The following is a 19,965-nucleotide window of genomic DNA, read 5'->3' as shown; positions in this document are numbered from 1 at the left end:
AAGCAACAGAGGCAGTTGTGAGGACTCACTGATTGAAGCATTACCAGACCTGGGGTTTGCTCCAGGCAGCTGGGATCTGAGGAGGGGTGTGCAGGTCAGCATGCAGCCTGGGCCATCCCATTCCTCAGGGCTGGCATGACATCTCCAGTGACAGTGGGATGGGAACAGGGTTGTCCTGCATCTGCGAGCAAGTGGCCCTGGCTGACCTGGCTGCCTGTACCAAAGGATACTGAAAGGCAGCAGATAGTCCATTACCTGTAAATGGGATCCATAAAGAATGGGGTGGGCCTGGCGTGCTGCAAGGAGGACTCTGAAGCTTTCCTTTGCTCAAGGTCACTTCCTTTCTTTTCTCCAAAGACGTGGTTTTTCCGAGGCTCGGCTTGTTTTGTGCCGCTGGCTCGACTTCTGCTGCCCATGCTGAGATCTAAAGGCTGGTCCTGGCTTGCTGCAGAGGGGGCTGCTGGCTTTGAGGGTATGGGAGTAAGTGGCTTCTCCTCCTTACGCTTTATGGTGAGATCAAAGGGAGACTCAGAGCTTCCCTTTGGGATCTTCTTAATTTCACTGGGTGATTGGGGCTCCACTTTCAAGGGTAACGGTCTCAAGTCTCTATCAGGAAATGGATACATTGATTGAGAGAATGCTGGAAAAAACGGGAGGGGAAACATGGAAGGGTAAGGTAAGGCTCCGACTTTTTTGTCTTGCAGCCCCACAAGTCCTGTTGAACCAAAGTACTTTTCAGCAATAGAAGCAATAGCCTTTATAGAATCATTCACCGCTCCTGACACCGCAGTCTGCTCCTCTAAGGATGGTGAGAAAATTGAATGATTGTTGTGGTCTTTCTTATTATTTATTGAAGCCAGGCTCTGCAGAGAGCTTACTTTGTCTTTGAACATTTTACCATTTTCTTTATATTTCTCTTTCTCACTTTCAATGTCACTTTCCAGATCAGAGCCCGAGGTGGTTTCCAGGTCACTGCCACTGGGGGTACTGACATCGTCAAGGTCAAGGTCACTACTCTCTGACTGGTCACTGAGTTTCTCATGCGGTCTCTCTTCAGAGGACCTCTCTGGTTGAAGCTCCACTGGCTTATTCTCCCCTACTGATGGTTGCTTATTTAGTGCCTTCAAAATATCCTGGGAGGCTGGCAGTATCTGAGGATTTGTCATGAGGGGACTTTGACTTTTGTTTGTCTGATCTGTGCTCGGTAGTCCTTTAACAGGAGAACTAGTAGGTAGCAAAGGTGGCCTGTGGTACAAGCCTGAAGGAAACAGACCAGGGAAGCTAAAAGAAAATCCAGGAGCTGTTGGAAAGGTAAGACCAGCAGGATGCCTATTGGCTCCAAAATAGTCAGCAAGGCCCGGATTTGCATGATTCATATTAACCATGGACGTTTTATCCATAGCTGGGGTTCCAGGAAGTGAAATGCCTTGGCCAAAAAATCCTCCTGCTGCAAAATGGTTCTTGCCCTCACAAAATCTCCTGTGTTTATTTAAGGAAGACGTAGTGCTGAACATTTGTCCACAGTCTTTGCACTTGATTTGGGTTCTGCAATCAGCATGCATGCGCTTATGACGACAAAGGTTTGAAAACTGAGTATAGGATTTATGGCAGACCTCACCTGTATGTAAACAACAACAACAACACATCTCAGGCTTTATGATAATTGCCCCCACCCTCAAAATTTTGCAAATAACACATTATTTTTTTAACCATCAAATGTCAATTAGGAAACTATAAGGAGACGTTTGAGTGCACAAATGTACAAAAAGTTCTTGTACACTTCCAAAGCAAGGCATCCAAGCAGACAAATGTCTAAAGACAGCACCAAAACCCACTCCAACAAACCAGAAAAGGTCCCAAATCACTAAAAGACAGTTTCCTTGCTTTCTCTTTTCATTGCATAGTGTTGCATATGCTGTACCATTATTTCATGTTTCATCAGCACCCAGAGTCCCACCGTGAGGCATGGCTCATGAACACTGTATGAACTCAGGGTGCTCCAGTGCAAGCAACCACTCCTGTCTTCAGATGACACCTATTTATGTCACTTTTCACATGTGGAAAGTTAGTCATTAAAATAAATATTTGCAGGACCAGACAGGTGATAGACAGAGCTGCCTCACAGAGCTCTCTGTCTGCGTGACCGTGAGGATATGAAAGAGGTGAGAGGCAAATAGGTATTTCCAACTGCATCACCTTATTAACAAATATTTCTTTTCCCCAGTTACAGTTAAGAATTTCTTCTCATGCAAGTCCAGAGTAGAGCCTGAGTACTTTCACTCTAATATTTTTCTATGTCCAAAACATTTCTGTGTAGTGCACAGATTCCCTACAGGTGCCTGGGATGCTGTAAAGTCTAAATGCCACATCTTAATAATTTTACTAGTCTTAATATTGCTTATTTATCTCTTGCACATGAAAATAAATGCACTATATTTTAACAACAGTGTCATTCAAGAATGCAGCTGTATTTATTTGCTTGTCTGATGCTCAAAACAGCTTGATGGATTTCCTTCCAAACTCCTCTGGGATGCAAATAGCTTCAGCTTCCCAAAAGCAGCGCTTGGAGAAAGCTGGAACCCACAGAGGGGAAGAGATCTACCTTGAGCTTGTGGGCTTGCCCTTGCCTGTGACACTTGGCATGTCAAAGGACAACTTTCGGCAACCTTTTCCAGTAGCAGGAGGCTGAAAGTGGTCCCAGTAGTGCAGAGTCAGACACTATGAAGAGGTAACTGTATCTCTGAAGTGGGTCTCTGATTTTCTGGCTGCTACAAGGTTCAGAGAGAAAACTGGGGCAGTAAGAAGTTATAGGTCTATAAGTTAAAATGTGGTTTGGAGGGGATAATGCTCAGGTCTCCAGTGCCTCTTAATGTCTGCTTTTGGCATCTTTTGAACAAGCAGGGGCATCGGGCAAGTCCCAAGGCTGCACTATGTCTTGTGCTCTTCATTATGCTAAAATTTGTCTGTACCTCTGCACTACTTTTCTTCTAACTGTCAGCCCCAGCCTCATTCAAAAACAAGGCACCAGCTTTATGGGTGAGCAGTGCTGCCCTTCTGAAATAAATCCTTTTTTTTTTCTCTATTTTTTTCCAGCCAGGAAGAAGCATGTGGCCACTTTATTGTTATTTAATTTGTGTTATATCATAAGCTCTCATCTTTCACACATCAAAGCCACACAACAATACACATTGTGTATTCAGAGGCCTTTTTAACAATCATTTTCATGATTTGAGACAGACTGACATAATTTACAATGGCTCTATTTTAAGCCTGCAAAGGAAACTGAATTGAATGTATCCCATCCTGCACTCTTGGTTCCCATGAACTGCAATCACGTCCTCTAACTTCCACTCACACCGGGGCCCGCACTAACCTTCCTGCTCCTCTAAATCTCTGCCCTTGAGAAACTCCACCACTTGTTGTCATCTCTTAACTGTTTACCTCTTCAGGAGGCTGCTTCATATCTCAGCAACAATGCTTTCATTGTTCGAGGGCCTGATCCTGCCTGATCCACCCGTTTTCCCTGTTCATGGCCTATTGACATCCCTGGGACAATTAGTGGAGTAAAGGGTGCAGAATTGGGCCCAAACACAGGAAATTTGCAATGTAGCAATTCAGGAAGAATGTTGCTGTATTTCAGTTACTGTTCCTGCTAGAAATCTTCATTCACAAGGAAAGACAAGAAAGACAAAAGAGAAAATGAGAAATAAAATGAAAAAGCAGGAAAAAGATGGAAGAGAAAAGGAAAAGACAGACAAGGAAGAGAAGAGAAGAGAAGAGAAGAGAAGAGAAGAGAAGAGAAGAGAAGAGAAGAGAAGAGAAGAGAAGAGAAGAGAAGAGAAGAGAAGAGAAGAGAAGAGAAGAGAAGAGAAGAGAAGTAATTCTCAACACTGATACAGTTATGCCCAACTCATTGCAGTAGATCACACATATTTTCCCAGGAGAAGAATTTCCAGTGCATCCATTTACAAGGCTAGGTTAATAGATAATTCAAAAACAAGTAATATGTTTTGTGAACTTTTGATCTTCTACCAGGTGTATTGAAGGCCTCCTTCTTATAAGAATGATCGTGCTAAACACCACGTTTCATTCAGGTGGGCTAGAGAGGCAAGCAAGGCAAAAGGGGTCAATTGGCACAAAAGAGGTTGATTGTCAGAGATTAAATTATCCTCAGTTTTGGGGAGTTCTCCCTTAAAGAACATTGATATGTTATTAAATTATTAATCTCCATTAGTATATTCAAAAGTCCACAAAAGCAAGAAATACTCAACTCTGGAGAAAAACAACAATGCAGTTGAGAGATATTCTTACAAACTACTAAGGGAGATGCAAATTAATCATTCACTAAATGTCTTTTATCTCAGTTTTAAGACTAAATTAAACCAATAATGCCAATACCATTACAATAGGAACATATTGATATTTATACTCTCAATCAAACAATCAACAGCTACACTGAGGATTTTACTTTTTTTAAGCATAAAAGTTATTTACACCTATTTAATGAGGTGTGACTTGTTCAAGGTGCTCCTTACATTTAACAGGCAGCCTATTCAAGGATGAATATTTGGGCTCAGGTCTGAAGGCTTTACTCCCCAAAATAGTCCTTCTCTTGGGGACCGTCACCTGAAGCCTGAGTGTAACATGGCATCAGTGACGCAGAGAGTCAATGCCCTGCTGATTTGGGAGGAGGAAGCTCTGTGTTTAAATCAATTATGCCACCTCCATCTCCATGGATATTCCCAAGAGTCAGGACTTTTCAGATATGTTTGTGTTATAAGATCTACCTCTTTTTCATTACATGACTTTTATTTCCAATGAAAGATTTGCTTAAAGTTGAGTAGATGAGGGACGGTTATCAACTTTAATTGCTTCCACGTATCAAAGCAACAGAAGCTGAGTTTGATTTCTCCTATTACACCTTATTACACCCTTTAAATCTCAGTGCCAAGCTTTTGAGCAACTAACTTGGTAAGGGAAGCTTCCCTCCTTGCAGCTTTTACTGTTCTGCAGACCTCAGGTTTAAGACAAACTCTCAATCTGACTCCCAAATTGCAAAAAATTCATCTCAGGCCCATGCACACTCTGAACCACGATTGTCTCTGGACCCCAAATTAGACAGCAGTTAAGTTTGCATATTTTCTGCTTATTAAAAAAATTACTGTAAGTACTATTCTGAATACATTCAGTCTATTATGGCATGTGGTTTCTATTTGGAAAGGCTGGAGATTTTGTGAAGGCAGTGAGTAATTACCTTAGTGTTGGTGAGTTTTCACTCAAGCTTGGGTGGTGTACTGTAATAAGAGACAGTTGCCATAAACAGACTGGTACGAGTAAATCATGGTGTGTGGCCTTCTGGTGGAAAACAGATACCTCCTTGAGGTGACCCTACCTCCCTCTCATTGCTCAGCAAAGCCTACCAAACATGTGGTCTCCAAACCCTTTTGTTCTGCAGTTACATGGCTGTTATTCATGGGTTGCTCAGCGAGTTTTCATCTCTCACACAGTACACGTGAAGAATAGAGGTTGCTGTTTTGATTTATCAGAATAAATAGTAACAAAGAGCATTTGAGAGATTATTTCATCTATAAGAAGCACCACTTACAGGCTTTTATGTCAGGCATTGCAACAAGATCATCTGAAGACTCCCTACCTAACCAGAAGATACTGTTTCGTAATAATTATGATCTTTAAGTGTAATTGCTTAACCTGTAATCTGGTTTAAAAGATATCAGCGATGTTTACTCTTGGATTGACTTATAAATTCTCTCTTTGAATAATCCCAGACCAAAAGCATTCTCCAGCTCAATGACAGGGCTACAGATTTCACACAGATGAGCCTTTCAAGCCAATATCCCTCCTCTTGAGGAATTATCTTAGCATGCAGCCGCTGCTTTGTCTAGGTGTGGGGTTGATATTTTGGTACATTATTGTTGAGAGCAGCAAAAGACTAGGAAGTTTAGTGGACAAGTGGACACAAAGTGCTTTTCAAGCCATGGCAGGTGCCTGAAAGCCTGTGGTGGAGATGGGCACTAGCAAGAATAATATTTTTAAATATTTTCTACCTCTGCTTCCCTGGTAAAAGGGAGAGAAAGCAACCTGCCACATTACTGTGCACCCAGCTTCCCCCTTTCCTAGCAGGATCTGGCTCAGCAGTAAACACAGCCCGTGAGACTTTGAGGATCTGATTTACAGTCCAGCAGAGTCAGGCCTACAGAGGAGGCGAGTTTTATTGCCAGAGCAGCTGTTGGTGAGGATCTAACAGCTCAACTTCAATTTGGGGCATGCAAAGGAGCCTTAAGGGGGGTGGTGAGCTCCTCTGGCTGAAATTCACCACCTCAAAAGTTTATTTTCCAACTCCAGCGAAAGTCATGGCATCTGCTGTGGAGACTCTGTGGCCCAAAATTAACTCCTAAAGCAAAACTGCCTGGCTCAGCCCAATTCTCAGCATGTCCCAGATGTGGTGACAACCACTGACACCCTCCCCTGGCCCTGCCACCTCCTCCTATATGCCAGCACTATTGAGAGCAGCCAGTTTGGCATAGGCCAAAGTAGTGAAGCTTGTAGCACCCAAGCCTGGCACAGCCCCTTGTCACCAAATCTTGCTCCCCACTTGCTCTTAGCACCTGGGCATGGAAAAATATCACAGATACAACAGGTACATTTCTAGAGCCCAGAATATCTGCCTGAAAAGGAAAATTATATGAAAATAACACTATGCATTGGACTACAAATTACCCAGAACTCATTTAATAACTGACAGCCCTCCTGAAACTACTGGGAAATTCAGAGGGAGCACAATACAACCTCCTACTTGCAGATTACACCACTTGACAACAAAAGAAATAACACTTAATCAAATATGTTTGGTTGAAGACTTACATATAAAAGGTTTGACACTGCTGTGGATGTGTTTATGCTGTTTGAGGCCTGAAGAAGTGGCAAAGGTTTTGCCACACTCTGGACAAGCATGAGCACGAGCCCCAACATGCTGGGAACGAATGTGCCTCTGAAGGTTGCTGGGGTCCGTGAAAACCTGCTAGGAAATGAGTACTGATTAACCAAGAAACTTGACTATTGCAGAAGTCCTTTACAATTCAAACCTTGAAGTTACTTGGGAGTACTTAAGATTAAAAATCTCAGTAATGGGCATCAATGGGAGCTGTGGCTGCAGGATGGGGCCTCAGTTTCCCAGGATCAGCTGTGATTTGGTGGGTGTGTTAATCCCTTTGCAGCCACTGCAGCAGATGCATTGAATCTGCCATTAGAAATTGTGCTTCACAGAAAACGGGTCAAAATGTAGCTGCTTGAAACCTCTAAGCATTACTGCAATACAAACATTTGAGAGGGACAAAAGAGTGTGTGACAGTAAGAAATCCTGTATGTGACACAGTCTCAGCACCCAGGGCTTGGCTGGGTCTTACTAGTGTCAGCTCAATATAAAATTCCCATTACTGCAGGAAACCTACTTAAAAACAAGGAAATCCTCATGCAAAAGGCCCAAGCTTTGGGAATCTGACAAAAAGCAATGCAGAGCACCACATCCTAATCAAATAATTTAGACAGCAAGCTTGGTGCTGCAAAGCGATAGAGATGCTCTAGAGATGAGACAGTTGTGCTCACTTAGCATGGCTGAGGTCCATCTCTGATTCTTATTTTGATTTATGTTGCAGTAATGTCCTGAAGTTTCTGGCCCCAACAGCTGGCACACAGCCCAGGGAACCCATCCTCCCTGCACTGCCCCTCAGTGATCCTCTTACACCCCATTAGTCCTCACAAGGCTCCAAGCCCTGAGCTCCAGGACATTCTATGCCTGCCTTCATTTCAGACTCCACAGACATTTCCAAATCAAAATGGGTAGAAAAATAACACATTTCTAAAGTAGAACTGTCAACCCTCAAGAGACTGCCTGGAGCATTGCAGAAGCCCTACACCCTCTTGCACTCCAGCCCCAGGTATCCCCACTTCCATACTCCCATGCATCCAGCAGCACAAGAAGTGCCAGGCAGCCCACAAATTCACTGTACCTTGGCACAGTTTTCACACTCGTAGTGCTTCCCGCTGTCGTGTGACATTTGGTGACGTATCAAGTTGGACTTCCAGTTAAAAGCTTTGGGACACTGGTCACACTTGTACTCCCTCTCCTCACTGTGTGACAGCATGTGCTTCTCCAGGCTGCAGAAAGAGGAACAGGGCTCAGTGAGGTTCCCCTACACATCAGTGTTTTATAGGAAGAAGAGAGAGCAGAGTATATAGTCACAGCAAAACAATTTTAAAAAGCCCCAAAGGCCCAATGGTGACAGACCCAAGTCCTCTGAGTACCAGACTCACCCCAGGCAGAATGTCCTCTTTCCTACCAAAATAACACATCCTCTCATGTTTTGCCAGGACACTTGCAGATGCTTCAGGAGATGATGCTTTCACCACTCCCTGAAGAGATTATTTCATATACCTCTCAGTATTTCACTCTGGTAATTCTTCCCTGCAGTCTAAACTATTTTTACCTTATGACTTTCTCTCTAAACATACCTTGGATCCCAACATCTGACATAACTCCACTCCTTTGATAGGAGTCAATTTTTCTTACAGCAGGAATAGATGTTACTCCACTGGAGTAGGACAGGATGAGCATAAGAAGCCCCTAAATAGGGTTTGCTATGACTGAAGTTGTACTTGATTGTCATTAATTGTGTTCAGCTGTGTAGCTGTTCATTCATTTCTTAGCAGTTTATTCAGTCTGTTTATTAGTAGGGTATTCAATCTCCACCTCATTTTTCTTGCACGTCTTTGAATTAATTTTCTTCTCTGAATTTCCTGAGTTCCTGTTGTATTATTCATTTGCTACAAATATATCTTTTTAAACACCTGCATTTCTTGGTCACACACAGAGCTGTAACTCACACCACTGCTTGAGGAAAGATCACTAAGTAACTTCAGAGTAGATCCACAGAAACGCCACTGGAAACTGCAATTTTTAGCCTGGAATACCAAACCAGATCAATCTTTTCCCATCTGAAGCTCTCACTGATCTCTGTGGAATCAATGGACAAAACCTGTTGGGTTCACAGTCTCGTTTGGGTTGTGCAGATCAAATAGCAACCTCTTTTCTCAGCTACAGGCAATGGAAAAGCTTTCATTCTGTGCATATTCTTTACTTTTACCCCTCTCAGACTCCTTCCTTCAGGGGTAAAAAAATAATTCTGTTTTCCTCTCATAATACTTCTACAACAGTTGACTCTCCATCAAGCTCTGGTAAACAAATTTGCCATAAGAGAGATGCTTGTCCCTGGCTCTGGCACCAGCTTCAGACACCTGCTGTGGCTACTTGGTCTGCCAGCAGAACTGGGCAGTCTTGAGCCCCCACATCTCCATCTTCCTGCTCAGCTCTTTCTCCATTTTATTACACACACCCTCAAGCACAGGTCATTTGGGCCTTTTGTTTTATATAATCTGGATATAGCACACTGCTACTTTTTTTGCTGTGAACTGTCTTTGTGGTGTATTAGCCTTTCAATAATTCAAGAGTTCAGCCAATGACTGCATTCTCTCTCATTTTTCACTCTTTCTCACAGTACTGCCCATCTATTTGTGATGTCTCTCTCTTTGTTTTCTGCCCTTTCTCTTCAATATTTAATATTTTAAGCTAAATTTACATTTCCTCAATGATTCCCATGTGTTAGATATCGTCCTCTGGTTCACAGGCAGAAAAGAACTTTAACACTGAACAACTCACAATGTTGAAAAACCTTATAATCCAGACTCCTGCCTCTCCGACACTCCTGCAACCCTTTTCACTGGATCTACTTATATCAACCCTTCAAATCAATCACTCAGACTGAATATTAGACACACAGAGTCACATCCTGCTCAACATCAGCTGGTGAGTAAGACCTTGTGTCTGCAGAAATTGACCCAGTATGTGGGGAGCAATGTTTGCCACATCACATTTTAATTTCAGTGCCATTAATTTTGCAGAAGACTTAAGGACCAGCTCATACAACATGCTGATCTGAGTCCCCCTCACGTGATGCTGAGCCACCTCTGGTTTGGGAGAAAAGGCTCCATCTTGCATGATTCTATGCTGCCTTGATTCTATGAGTCTAAATCATCTTCTATGATTCTACAATTCATCTCTGGTTTCCATAAAAGATTAAAGTATCAGATTCTGCACTGGCTGGTGCCCTGAATGATCTGACTGAAGCTGTCAAAGTGTTTGACTCATCCAATCACTTTTTAAGCATCTGCACCTACCTCTGTAAGTCTGGGAAGACTTGATCACACTCTTTACACTCCTGGATTTCATGCACATCCTGAAGGTCACTGTCATTCTCAAGCTTTTTCTGGAAGTCCTCCTCCACCATGGAGAAGGCAGAGTGAGGGGTGCTGCAGGGGAACTTCTGGTGGTCTACAAGCTCAGCCTTGGACTCAAAGAGCTGGTCACAGTCCTCGCAGCGATACTGGCGCTCTTCTGGAAGACAAAGGGGTTGGGCACAGGGAAATTGTGTCAGTTTTCAGTCATTTTTAACTGCCATCCCCTCAGGAGTTTGGTAACAGTGAGGTTGAATAAATAGCTGCTCAGTGATAAAGAGAAGAACCTCAAAAGAAAAAAGGATGCTTTGGAATGCTTTATAACATGCTTTAATTCTACAACATATGACAGTGCAGTGTCACCTGTTAACTGCCTGGATGACATCCAATAGGGATCCCTAACAGTAACTTAGGACAAAAGTCAGTGTTGTTTATGCACTATCCTCAGTTGGGATATACAAGGTCAAAGGTGGATATCCAGTGGAGACTGCCAATCTCTGCATTTCTGAATGAAGGAGACTGACTTGGAGATGAATGTCAACCTCTAAAACAGCCAAAAAGGGTGTTTATAGAAGTTTTAAAGTTTCTTGTTTCCATTAGAGTCCTTTTGCAGCACCCAACCCCGTTCAAAATAAGCCAGAGACACATGGAGCTGGGATCCTTGCTTTAAACTCCATTAAATTGGTCACAATTGGTCACATCTTTCTTAGTGAAAATGAGTGTAGAAGGTCACTATAGTGTCACTTTGGAGTAAACATTGCATTCCATTAATTAGCAATTCTTGCAAAAGAGTAGATTAGCTGAAGAAAATCCCCAAAAAAACACAACTCTGGAAAAGAGAATCACATGATGTTTTTTTCTCCTGGATTTTCTACTGATAGCCCATATGAGGAGCCAGATGCCCCAGTTGGGTTCCAGTGTTACCTGTCCTGCAGATATACATGCCATGAGTCTCTGAGTCAGAAGGTTACTGAGGAATCTAGCTGAAATCTTAGAAGTGTGTAGTTGGTTGCTATTTGACAGTTGAGTTGATCCAGAGAAAGCTTCATAGGGCTCTGCTCTCTGCTGTCCACGAGCAACAATTTGGCCCAGTTTGCTTCTAAATTAGCCCCATGGGACATATTCCTATGTGTGACTGCAGAGATTTCCTCTCAAGTCACTTACACAATAGCTACTTGACTATAGGGGCTAGGCATGGAAAACACTGTGCTTGAAAAGGATGGGCATCTTTAGCAATAACTAAACAAAGTTACTGCTATGGGAAAAAAAACAAAACCAAGCCAAAAAACAAACACAAAACTAAATTAGAATGAATAGATAATCCCCATCTTAAGAGAACAAAAGATAATGCTGCAGGCAGTTATAAGAAAATACAGCCCTTGATACCTCCTGCCCTGGGAAAACCCCTGTGTACTGTCCCTGACTCCCTGAGAGTCTGTAAAATGCCCACATCAGCATCAACTGCAACCTAATGGCCACGAAGCAGACATCCTACACCCAGTCCCTGCAGTGCCTGTACAACCCACTGCCCAACAGGCAGCAGGGTAAAAGCAGGTGTTGGAGGCGGGGGACAAATCTGAGCAATAGCTCAGGAGTTTCAGACCTGGAATCTATGCGTTGGATGAGTAACAAATGAGCACAAGGAGGAAGAATGGCTCATATGTTCTCACAAGTGGCAGCAACATTAACAGCCTGAAGTCTCATCTTTTCAAGATGACACAATAAGAGTTGTTTGGCTAAGTAACAAAAAAATAACCTATAATCAGGGTCTGTCCAGGTCCTGCAGGAGCAGCACAGCCTTAAGATAAGGAAATGGACTCTTGATCTCCTTTTGCAAAACCACAAAATGATCAAGTTTCAATCTTGAAGCCTTACTGCTGCCCTCAGTTACGTCTGCGCAATTCTGTTTCTGCCAGGGAGGTTTCAGTAAGCAAGGGTAGAACCTGAATGATATTAGGAGCTGCAGGGTTGCAACACTGAGAAATATTGACTGTGCAAACTACAACTCACCTGGATCAGTAGGTAGAAAATACAACATCAAATGAAGTGACATTCAGTTGCATTCAAACACAACACTGAACAAAGCTACACTCCCAGTTGGACCACATTAAAGTAATGAAGAAAATAAACAAAGAACCCCCAATACCAGTATTTGCATTGCTTTTGAGAGCAGATTCACCTTTCAGAGGGACTGAAGAAGTTGTGATAATACACAGATTAGTTTACTCACTGAACAGTTTTCAGAGAAACAAGGGAGCAGTAGATAGGTAAGTGCAACCGTCGTCAAGCTCTCCTCCCTGGTTACAGAGAAGCCATCCCAGATTTCAAGAGGATTCCAACAGAGGACAAATCTCCCTAATTTTTTGCTTTATTTCATGGATAGTTTCTATCAGATTAGGCAATAAGAAAAGGCTAACCGTGAATGTCCGGAGCCATTGCTTCATGTGAATAATCTTCACTCTTCATGAACAGTAAGAGCTCCTCTCCTGGTTCAATATCTGCTACCACTCTGTAGAATATCTGTCAAAATAAAACCAAAACAGAGAAATCAATGCCACTCTCACAACAGGCAAAGAGGCATAAACCACTGCCAGTATTACAGGATCAAAACTGCCTGGCCAGACCTTCTCTGCTGTGGGTGCTGGCTGCTGTTTGCTGGAGAGATGCACAGACTTCAACCATTACAGGTCTGCTCCTTCTACCCCCAAGGCTGTTAATGTTTTGGGCTCTTTGAGCATAAAAAGTATGACTGCTTTCAACAACCTCTGCTGCAAAATGAGCTGCATGATGGCTGCAAACATCACCAGCAATTTGCATGCTTAGTTATGCCAAACCCATGTACAAAGAAGCCATAAAATGCATCCTTGAGTGATCCACGTCAGGGAAACAATTCCTGTTGCACTGGGAAAAAGTACTAAAGCAAACTTGAGAAGATGTTGCTGACTAATCCATAGGCACCCAGCCCCCTCATTTCAATCCTTTGTACAATCCAGAAAGCTGTCAGGTGAGGGCTTACACAAACCATCACAACTGGTTACTCTTTAGCTTCAAACAGAAATCAAAGGAAAAAATCAGTCCCAGATGAAGAAACGCTGTAAACGGACAAAGCTGCTGGTGATGACCCTGTCTGGTGACACCCAGTCACCCTGCAGAGGTGACATCAGGCTCTGGGCAGGAGCCTATCAGGGATGCAGTAGGCTGTGAGCAGGGACAAAGGGGCCACACTCCTTTGGGTCCATGAACCCGGAGTAAGTGCACACCAGCAAGGAAAGGAAATTCCCCAAATCTATATGGCTGCTTTCTGCCTCAGCAGGAACAATGAAGAGCTCTAAAAAGCTCTACAAAGCAGCTCAGATAAATATTAGTAACTTCCTCAGGCCTTGTTAAATAAAAACACCTGACAGCTATGTTTCCTACACAAAAAAAATGATACCTTTGCATTTTCTGGGACTAATGTCTTTCTAAAGGCTTTGCACTCAAACTCTTAACTCTCAGTACTGAGTCCAATGCATTGGGAGAAAGAGGCAGAAAATCAACGCAAGAGTTTAAAATCACACGGGTGTGTTTACTGCAAGGTAGGTGCAGGTTTCTAGAGACACGTGGGCATTTTCCTTGCCCGGTGGCATATGAACCCATCAGCAGTCGAGCACATACCCATGTCCTCCAGGAGGTGGCCGTATAGCCTAATCGTTTCTCTCTGCACAAGCAGCCTTTGCCCACAGAGCAGACATAAATTACCTAAAAATAACAAAATAAGATGTATTTCCTCAGATTTCTTTTCTTTTCTTCGCCTTGTCCCCCAAAAATCTCTCTGGAGGAGGTGTGTAGGGGAGCAGCAGTGAAGGTAGCCTGGACCTGCTCATCCCTCTCCAGTTGCCAGAAACACTGGCAAAATACAAGGTGTTCATGCCATAACTCCCTGCTTACAGTTAATTTCCCCCATATAAAGCAGGAGAATGAGTTTATGGGCATCCTCATCTGCCCAAGCTGTGCCTCTCTCTTTTTCCACGTCTCCCTGGCCACACCGTTGTCTGGGTCTGCTTGGGCTTGCCATTTTTCCCCCTTGTCAAGGGGATTTCAAACTTGATCAAGTATTTTGGAGGGCTCAAGAGGCCAAGAGAAACACGACAGGATCTTGTGTATGTCTCTTCACACAGCCAAGTGAATGCCGGGTACCACAATCCCCTTGGGAGGATGGGGGGCTGCTACCTGGGCTCTGGTGTGCAGGGGATGCGGCTGGGGCAGCGCAACTCATTTGATCAAAGGACAAAACACATTTAAATGAAGCCAGTTTCCGAGTCCCATAGATAAATCTGATGTCAGCTCAACATCCAGTGAATATTTGCTTTAAGCAATGCTTGCTTTTCCATTTATTAAGATAAATGTATTGAAAGCTGAGGGGTTTTTTTCTTCCAGAAGTATAGAGGCCTCCACACAGCTGAAAGGGAAGCTGCAGTCTGATCTGTGGAAGATAGTCTGGTGTTGTTTGGCTTTGGGTGGAAATAATACCTATATGGCACTGCACACTGATCAGAGAGACTTCTACAGACTCCTCTGCTGCAACAGCACCCACAGTCTGCTTTGGGTGGGAGCAGGATCAGGCCCATCCTGTGGCCAGGTACAATCTCCACCACCTCAGAGTGATGATGCCAAAGCTTCTGCTCTGCTCAGGACTTGCCTCAGTGCTCCCAGGTTTTGTGTCACAGTCGGGTAAACTCAGCTGTTCTTCTGAGGTCAGCGGAGCCTCCAGACCAAGGAGTAAAGAAAAAACACAGTGAAGCCTTCTCCAGTATTTTTCCTGTCCCATCAAAGGTATTTTGACAGACCTTTTCACCTCTTACTGCAAAGTGAGGACACATGGACGATCCACAGGCATAAAGAGGGTCTTGTTCATGAAGCGTCGTGCTGGGGTGCATCACTTCTCTTTGGGAAGCCCCAGAACGATGCAGCATCTTTCTTGCAGCTGTGGGACAAATCCTTCACCAGAGAGTGAACTCTGCAGATAATTGTTGAAAATATCAGAGGTGATTAAGCTACCAACCAGAAAACACCTGGCCAGTCTCTCAGCAGGGAGATGAGACAGCATGTGCCCAAAACCTCCTTATTTTAGGTTGAATGATGTTTCTTTATTTTGCACCTCAGAACTAACATCCTCCAAAACAAGGTCCAAGTGACAGATTTCCAGCTCTGGCATTTTCACAGGATTATTATTTTTGTTGTTGTTATTATTATATTAGCTTGATTATTAAATATATTTCTTTAATTTCTACATGTACCAAAAAACCCTATCTGTACTAAAAGTTCACATATCAGGTTGTGTTCCAGTGAGGATCTAAAATAGAACATATTTAACTTTAAATCAAAATGGTCATGCAGAAAAATTTAATCTCATATTAAGGACTGTCCTTATTGCTACACAGGAAAAGCCTTTTTCTCACTTTCTGCACGTAAAATCTCCTGGAACTATCCTGTCTGAGAAAAACCAAGAAGCTAACTGTGCAAATGAATCACATTGCTCAAGTTTTTATGCAGGGTCTTGCAAGCCCTATGGTGAGAAAGCTCATGAATTGCCCCCAGCACCCCAGAGGTTTCCTCCTGGCCACCCTTGCCTGCAACAACAGCAACCTCTACCACAGGTGGCATTTTTTTGTATTAGGAAATACTGATGTAGAAGAAATGGACCTCTCAAATGCAAAGCTTAAAGATTTCTTAGACACAGTCCTGACTCTATTGTAATTAATGAAAGGTTTTCATTTTCTATCATCTCTTCAGCCTACCAAAGCCATTTCGTTACTCGACTTTCTCGGGCTGACCTGTGCTCGGGATGCACGAGCATGCACCAGTTTGCCTTGAGAGGTATAGGAAGAGCTACTGCGTGGCAGAGAAACTACTGGGAGGGGGGAAACAAAATAAAAGCCAAGTCCAGCTGCGCATTTCACATGCCCTGGGATCAGCGGTGTGTGACTGCAGTTTATGTAGGAAGAGCAAAATGGGATCCAGGTCTGGAAACACTTTCAAAGTTCAGGGGGTCTGAGGTGGGGAGAAGTTGGGGGAGGTCGAACTCATCAGTCCTCTGTGCCTGCCTACACCATAGGTCATATATTTATGCTACCGAGCAGAAATAAAAGCTCCCAAACTGCAAAGCCATAAAGGGAAAGGGGAGGGGGGCAAAAAAAGAAAGGAACACACACAATTTACTTTTAAATGGATGAATAAGGCCTCATTGTTATGAATCCCAGTTTACTTTTCCTGGTCAGGCACTTGAAATTTTATTTATGCTTAATAGACTGCATTTGGCATGTGTAAAGATGACAGAAGCGTGAATTATGAATGACCTTCAACCTATTCAGGAAGTTGTAATAATTGAAATAATAGCGCAAATGCACTCCCTGTGAGCTCGGGCCTGGGCCGTGCGCTCGGCCACAGCCACACGTCTGCTTTGAAGTCCCCCGGCCATCCTGCCTGCCCCAGTGAGACTCACACAGCTCTGTCTGAATCCTCCCTCCACTAGTATCCAGCATGCCCTCCAGCCCCAGGGAGGGTTTAACCAAAGGATGCCAGTTTAGGGGAAAGTGACACTGAATTGCTGCTTGTGAGCAAAGGTAGCGGCTGCTACACACACAACTGCCGTGCTCAGCCCCAAAGAGGAGTTGTATTCCACTGCATCCAAGTAAACCCATTATTATGTGCATACAAGAGCTTTGGAAAATATTGCAGGGGTTCCAGTCCTGCCTGGGAAATTCACATTTTCGGGCAGGCGAGAGATGCTGCTCAGAGTCAGTGCTGTTTGCACTTTAACCCTCCAGCTGAGCTTACAGCTGGCACCCGAGGAAGGCACCAAGTGACTCTGTCCTGCACCACACTGGTGCAAGAGGGAGGACCGAGTGGAATACCCACTCTTCACAAGACGGTGGGAAGGAATAGAAAACCCCAAAGGTGGAGCACGCCCTGGAAAAAAGCTCAGAGCACTCAGAGCATCAGCACTCTCAGAGCCCTGTGCTGATGCACCTCAGACAATACCCATTACCCAATAGGCTACCAGCCTCTACCACTTGCCACGGGTACATCTACCCCAAACAATTCCCTAGGCACCCCAAGCAAGCCTCCTGGCCACCTTTGGAAGCTGTGGGGCAGCAGAGGAGAGCATACCCTGGGCTGGGGCAGGAAACCCAGTTCCCAGAGAGGCAGCGTGCTGCTGCCAACTGGCACTCACCTCCCTGCTGCTTCAGAGAAAGAGTGGAACTTGCTTGAAAAGGAAAACAAATTAAATGTCCAAAACTAATAATGAGCATTTTGCTCAAAGAGCAAGATCAAAATCGGGATTTATACCCACCAGAAAAATGAGAAGGATGAACGGATACATAACCTCATAATGAGCTGTAATTAAGCATTTGAGGGGGAAAAAAAGAAAGAAAAGGGTCCAAACTGCAAAACCTCAACTTTAGCTCCTGTGATGAACAACTTCTGCAGCTGGAGAACTGTGTGATGAAACCTGAGCCAGCTTCTTCTTGCCATGCTCAGGCAAATGATAAATTGAAATGAAATGGAGTTTTTTCAAAGGCTAACACAGAGGAGTCCTTCCCAAGAGCTGTATCAGGCCCAAAGAAAACTTCAGTGAAAATCCAAAGGCAAAACTCAGCAAGTGCCTGTGCGTGAGGGGGCTGTGGAGGCACGGGTGGGAGTCCAGCAGGGAGGAGAGGATCATCTCCCTTCACTCTGCTGAGACAGTGGTGGAACACCATGGCACAACACCCAAGAACCCTTTCCTTCCTCATCACCAAAATGCCCCATAACTGCTAAAGCAGATCAAGTAGGAAGGGCTGGAGTAAGGACGCCCTCCTGAAATGGCATCAGGAATCCCCATTTTTCCACCTTTTGCAGTAAAAGATGCCTCCTGCTTCCCTGAAGACAGGAGGGAGCTGCAGAATGCCCCTCTGCAGGGCACCTTCTTTGGCATCTCATCTCGGGGCTGCCTGAGTACACTCATGTCTTCTTCCATTACAGGTGAATTTCAGCCTCTACAATAGCCCTGTGTCCAGGTGAGGGGCTGCCACATCCAGATAAGCTGCTGTAGCCCTACAAAATCTCCTGCGCAGGGGTCACTGACCACAGACACCAGACCACACCTTCTGCATGTCCACACCTTCTCCTGAGACACACTAACCATGCAGTTGTCTTCCAACATCTCACCCTCATTTATGACCCATACAAAGTGTCAAGTGGGTTCCAGCTTTATCCTGCCTCTATAGACACTTATAATCCTCTGCACTCTTTCTAGCAAACATACAAGTATGATTTGACAGCTCCTATCTCAACAAAAGGCATTTTTGCTTAGAGATGACATCCCTTACCATTTTTATTAAATGGGAATTGTCCATAAAAAAGCTTAGCACTTTGCAGAAACGGCAACAACTAGTCACTGATTTTGGTTCTAAGCGATTTCTATTAGGTCACATCAGGACAGGCCAATCAGAGAACAGCAACACCACCGTTAAGCTCCAGATAACACAAGCAGACATGAAAACTGGGCAGGCATTTCACTCACAGCCTCAGCTCTAACTGCAGTAAGTGGAAAATCACCACCGATGAGCTCCTTGTTCAACCAGCTCTAAGCTAACATGACCCTGCTCCACTAGAGACAGATTTTCAGTGGGAGCTGGATTAAGCTTTATTTGCTTAATAAACTAATAACTCATCAGAAGAATCTCATAGGCAGAAGAGGTTCCCGTGTGAGCTCAGTATGCGTGTGCTCTCCTGACCCACAACAGCCAAAACCTTGATTTCACTTTCTGACAACAAAGCCTCCAAACTAGTCCTTAAAACACACCACTTTTGCAGGTGGCTGTGTGTCGTGGGGCTGCTGGAGGAGCCTCTGCTGCTCTCTGCCTGCCTCTGAGGGGGGCAGCGGCAGTAAAATCTGAAACGTGAAGCTGTGTCTGCAGATTAAAAAAGTTTGTAAAATGCCTGAGATGTGATCGGATCTGGGGAAACCTACAGCAGTGGGTTCACTCCTGTAAGTTTATATCGTTGACATCAGGCATGTTGTTAAGAGGGCAGCACTGTTGGTTTTGCTTCCATTGCAGTGGCATAGAAGGAGTGCAGGGAAACAAAACAAAGCATGCAAAAAAAAAAAAACCCAACTCCAAAAACCTCTATTTCAGCACACACAGCAAACCAAAACCTCAGGAAACTGATCTCCAGCCACTTTGCATTTTCCATGGATAAACCAAAGGGAATCTTCAGGAGCTACTTTGTTGAGGCGTAAGAGACCTGGAAGCTCAGAGCAGTTTCACAGCATTCTGTGGCTGTGTCATTGTCGGAGCTCTGCAAGCTACAAGCAAGATAAAAATAATATTCAGCAGTTTGAACTTCAACTGCTACCAATTGCTTTTCTTAAAAGAATTTTAAAAAAACAAAATAAATTCTAGCTTGAATGTGACGATGACCCCAGTCTGAAAATGTGCCTGGGACACGTGACAGCCCCTGACACACCATGGCTATAGTCACTGTTGTAACTGCACTTTCATTAACATTTAGGCTTGAAAATCCTGCTTTTACTGAGGTGACAGTGCTGCCAGCAAGCCCAACAGGACTCATCGTTCTGAAGTCATTAAAAAGTTGAACTAATAGATGTTTAATGATAACAGAGGGGAGTTG

General features: G+C 44.0%; 1 protein-coding gene across 7 annotated transcripts in view; it reads right to left on the bottom strand.

The window, feature by feature from the left end:
* MECOM (MDS1 and EVI1 complex locus) overlaps positions 1-19,965 on the bottom strand; it is a 336,232-nt gene that overhangs the window by 22,796 nt on the left and 293,471 nt on the right. For 3 of the 7 annotated variants that reach the window (XM_062005401.1, XM_062005403.1, XM_062005405.1), the window contains 5 exons: positions 12,726-12,828; positions 10,252-10,468; positions 8,028-8,175; positions 6,883-7,039; positions 256-1,618 (listed from right to left, as the gene is read on the bottom strand). In XM_062005401.1, coding sequence (XP_061861385.1) covers positions 256-1,618; positions 6,883-7,039; positions 8,028-8,175; positions 10,252-10,468; positions 12,726-12,828 — 1,988 coding nt within the window. The remainder of the gene's footprint in view (positions 1-255; positions 1,619-6,882; positions 7,040-8,027; positions 8,176-10,251; positions 10,469-12,725; positions 12,829-19,965) is intronic. The other 4 variants (XM_062005402.1, XM_062005404.1, XM_062005406.1 and 1 more) reach the window with 3 other exon arrangements.

The sequence above is a fragment of the Colius striatus genome, chromosome 12 (genome assembly GCF_028858725.1).
Source record: "Colius striatus isolate bColStr4 chromosome 12, bColStr4.1.hap1, whole genome shotgun sequence".
Classification (NCBI taxonomy): domain Eukaryota; kingdom Metazoa; phylum Chordata; class Aves; order Coliiformes; family Coliidae; genus Colius; species Colius striatus.
This window is presented reverse-complemented; position numbering and strand designations above follow the sequence as displayed.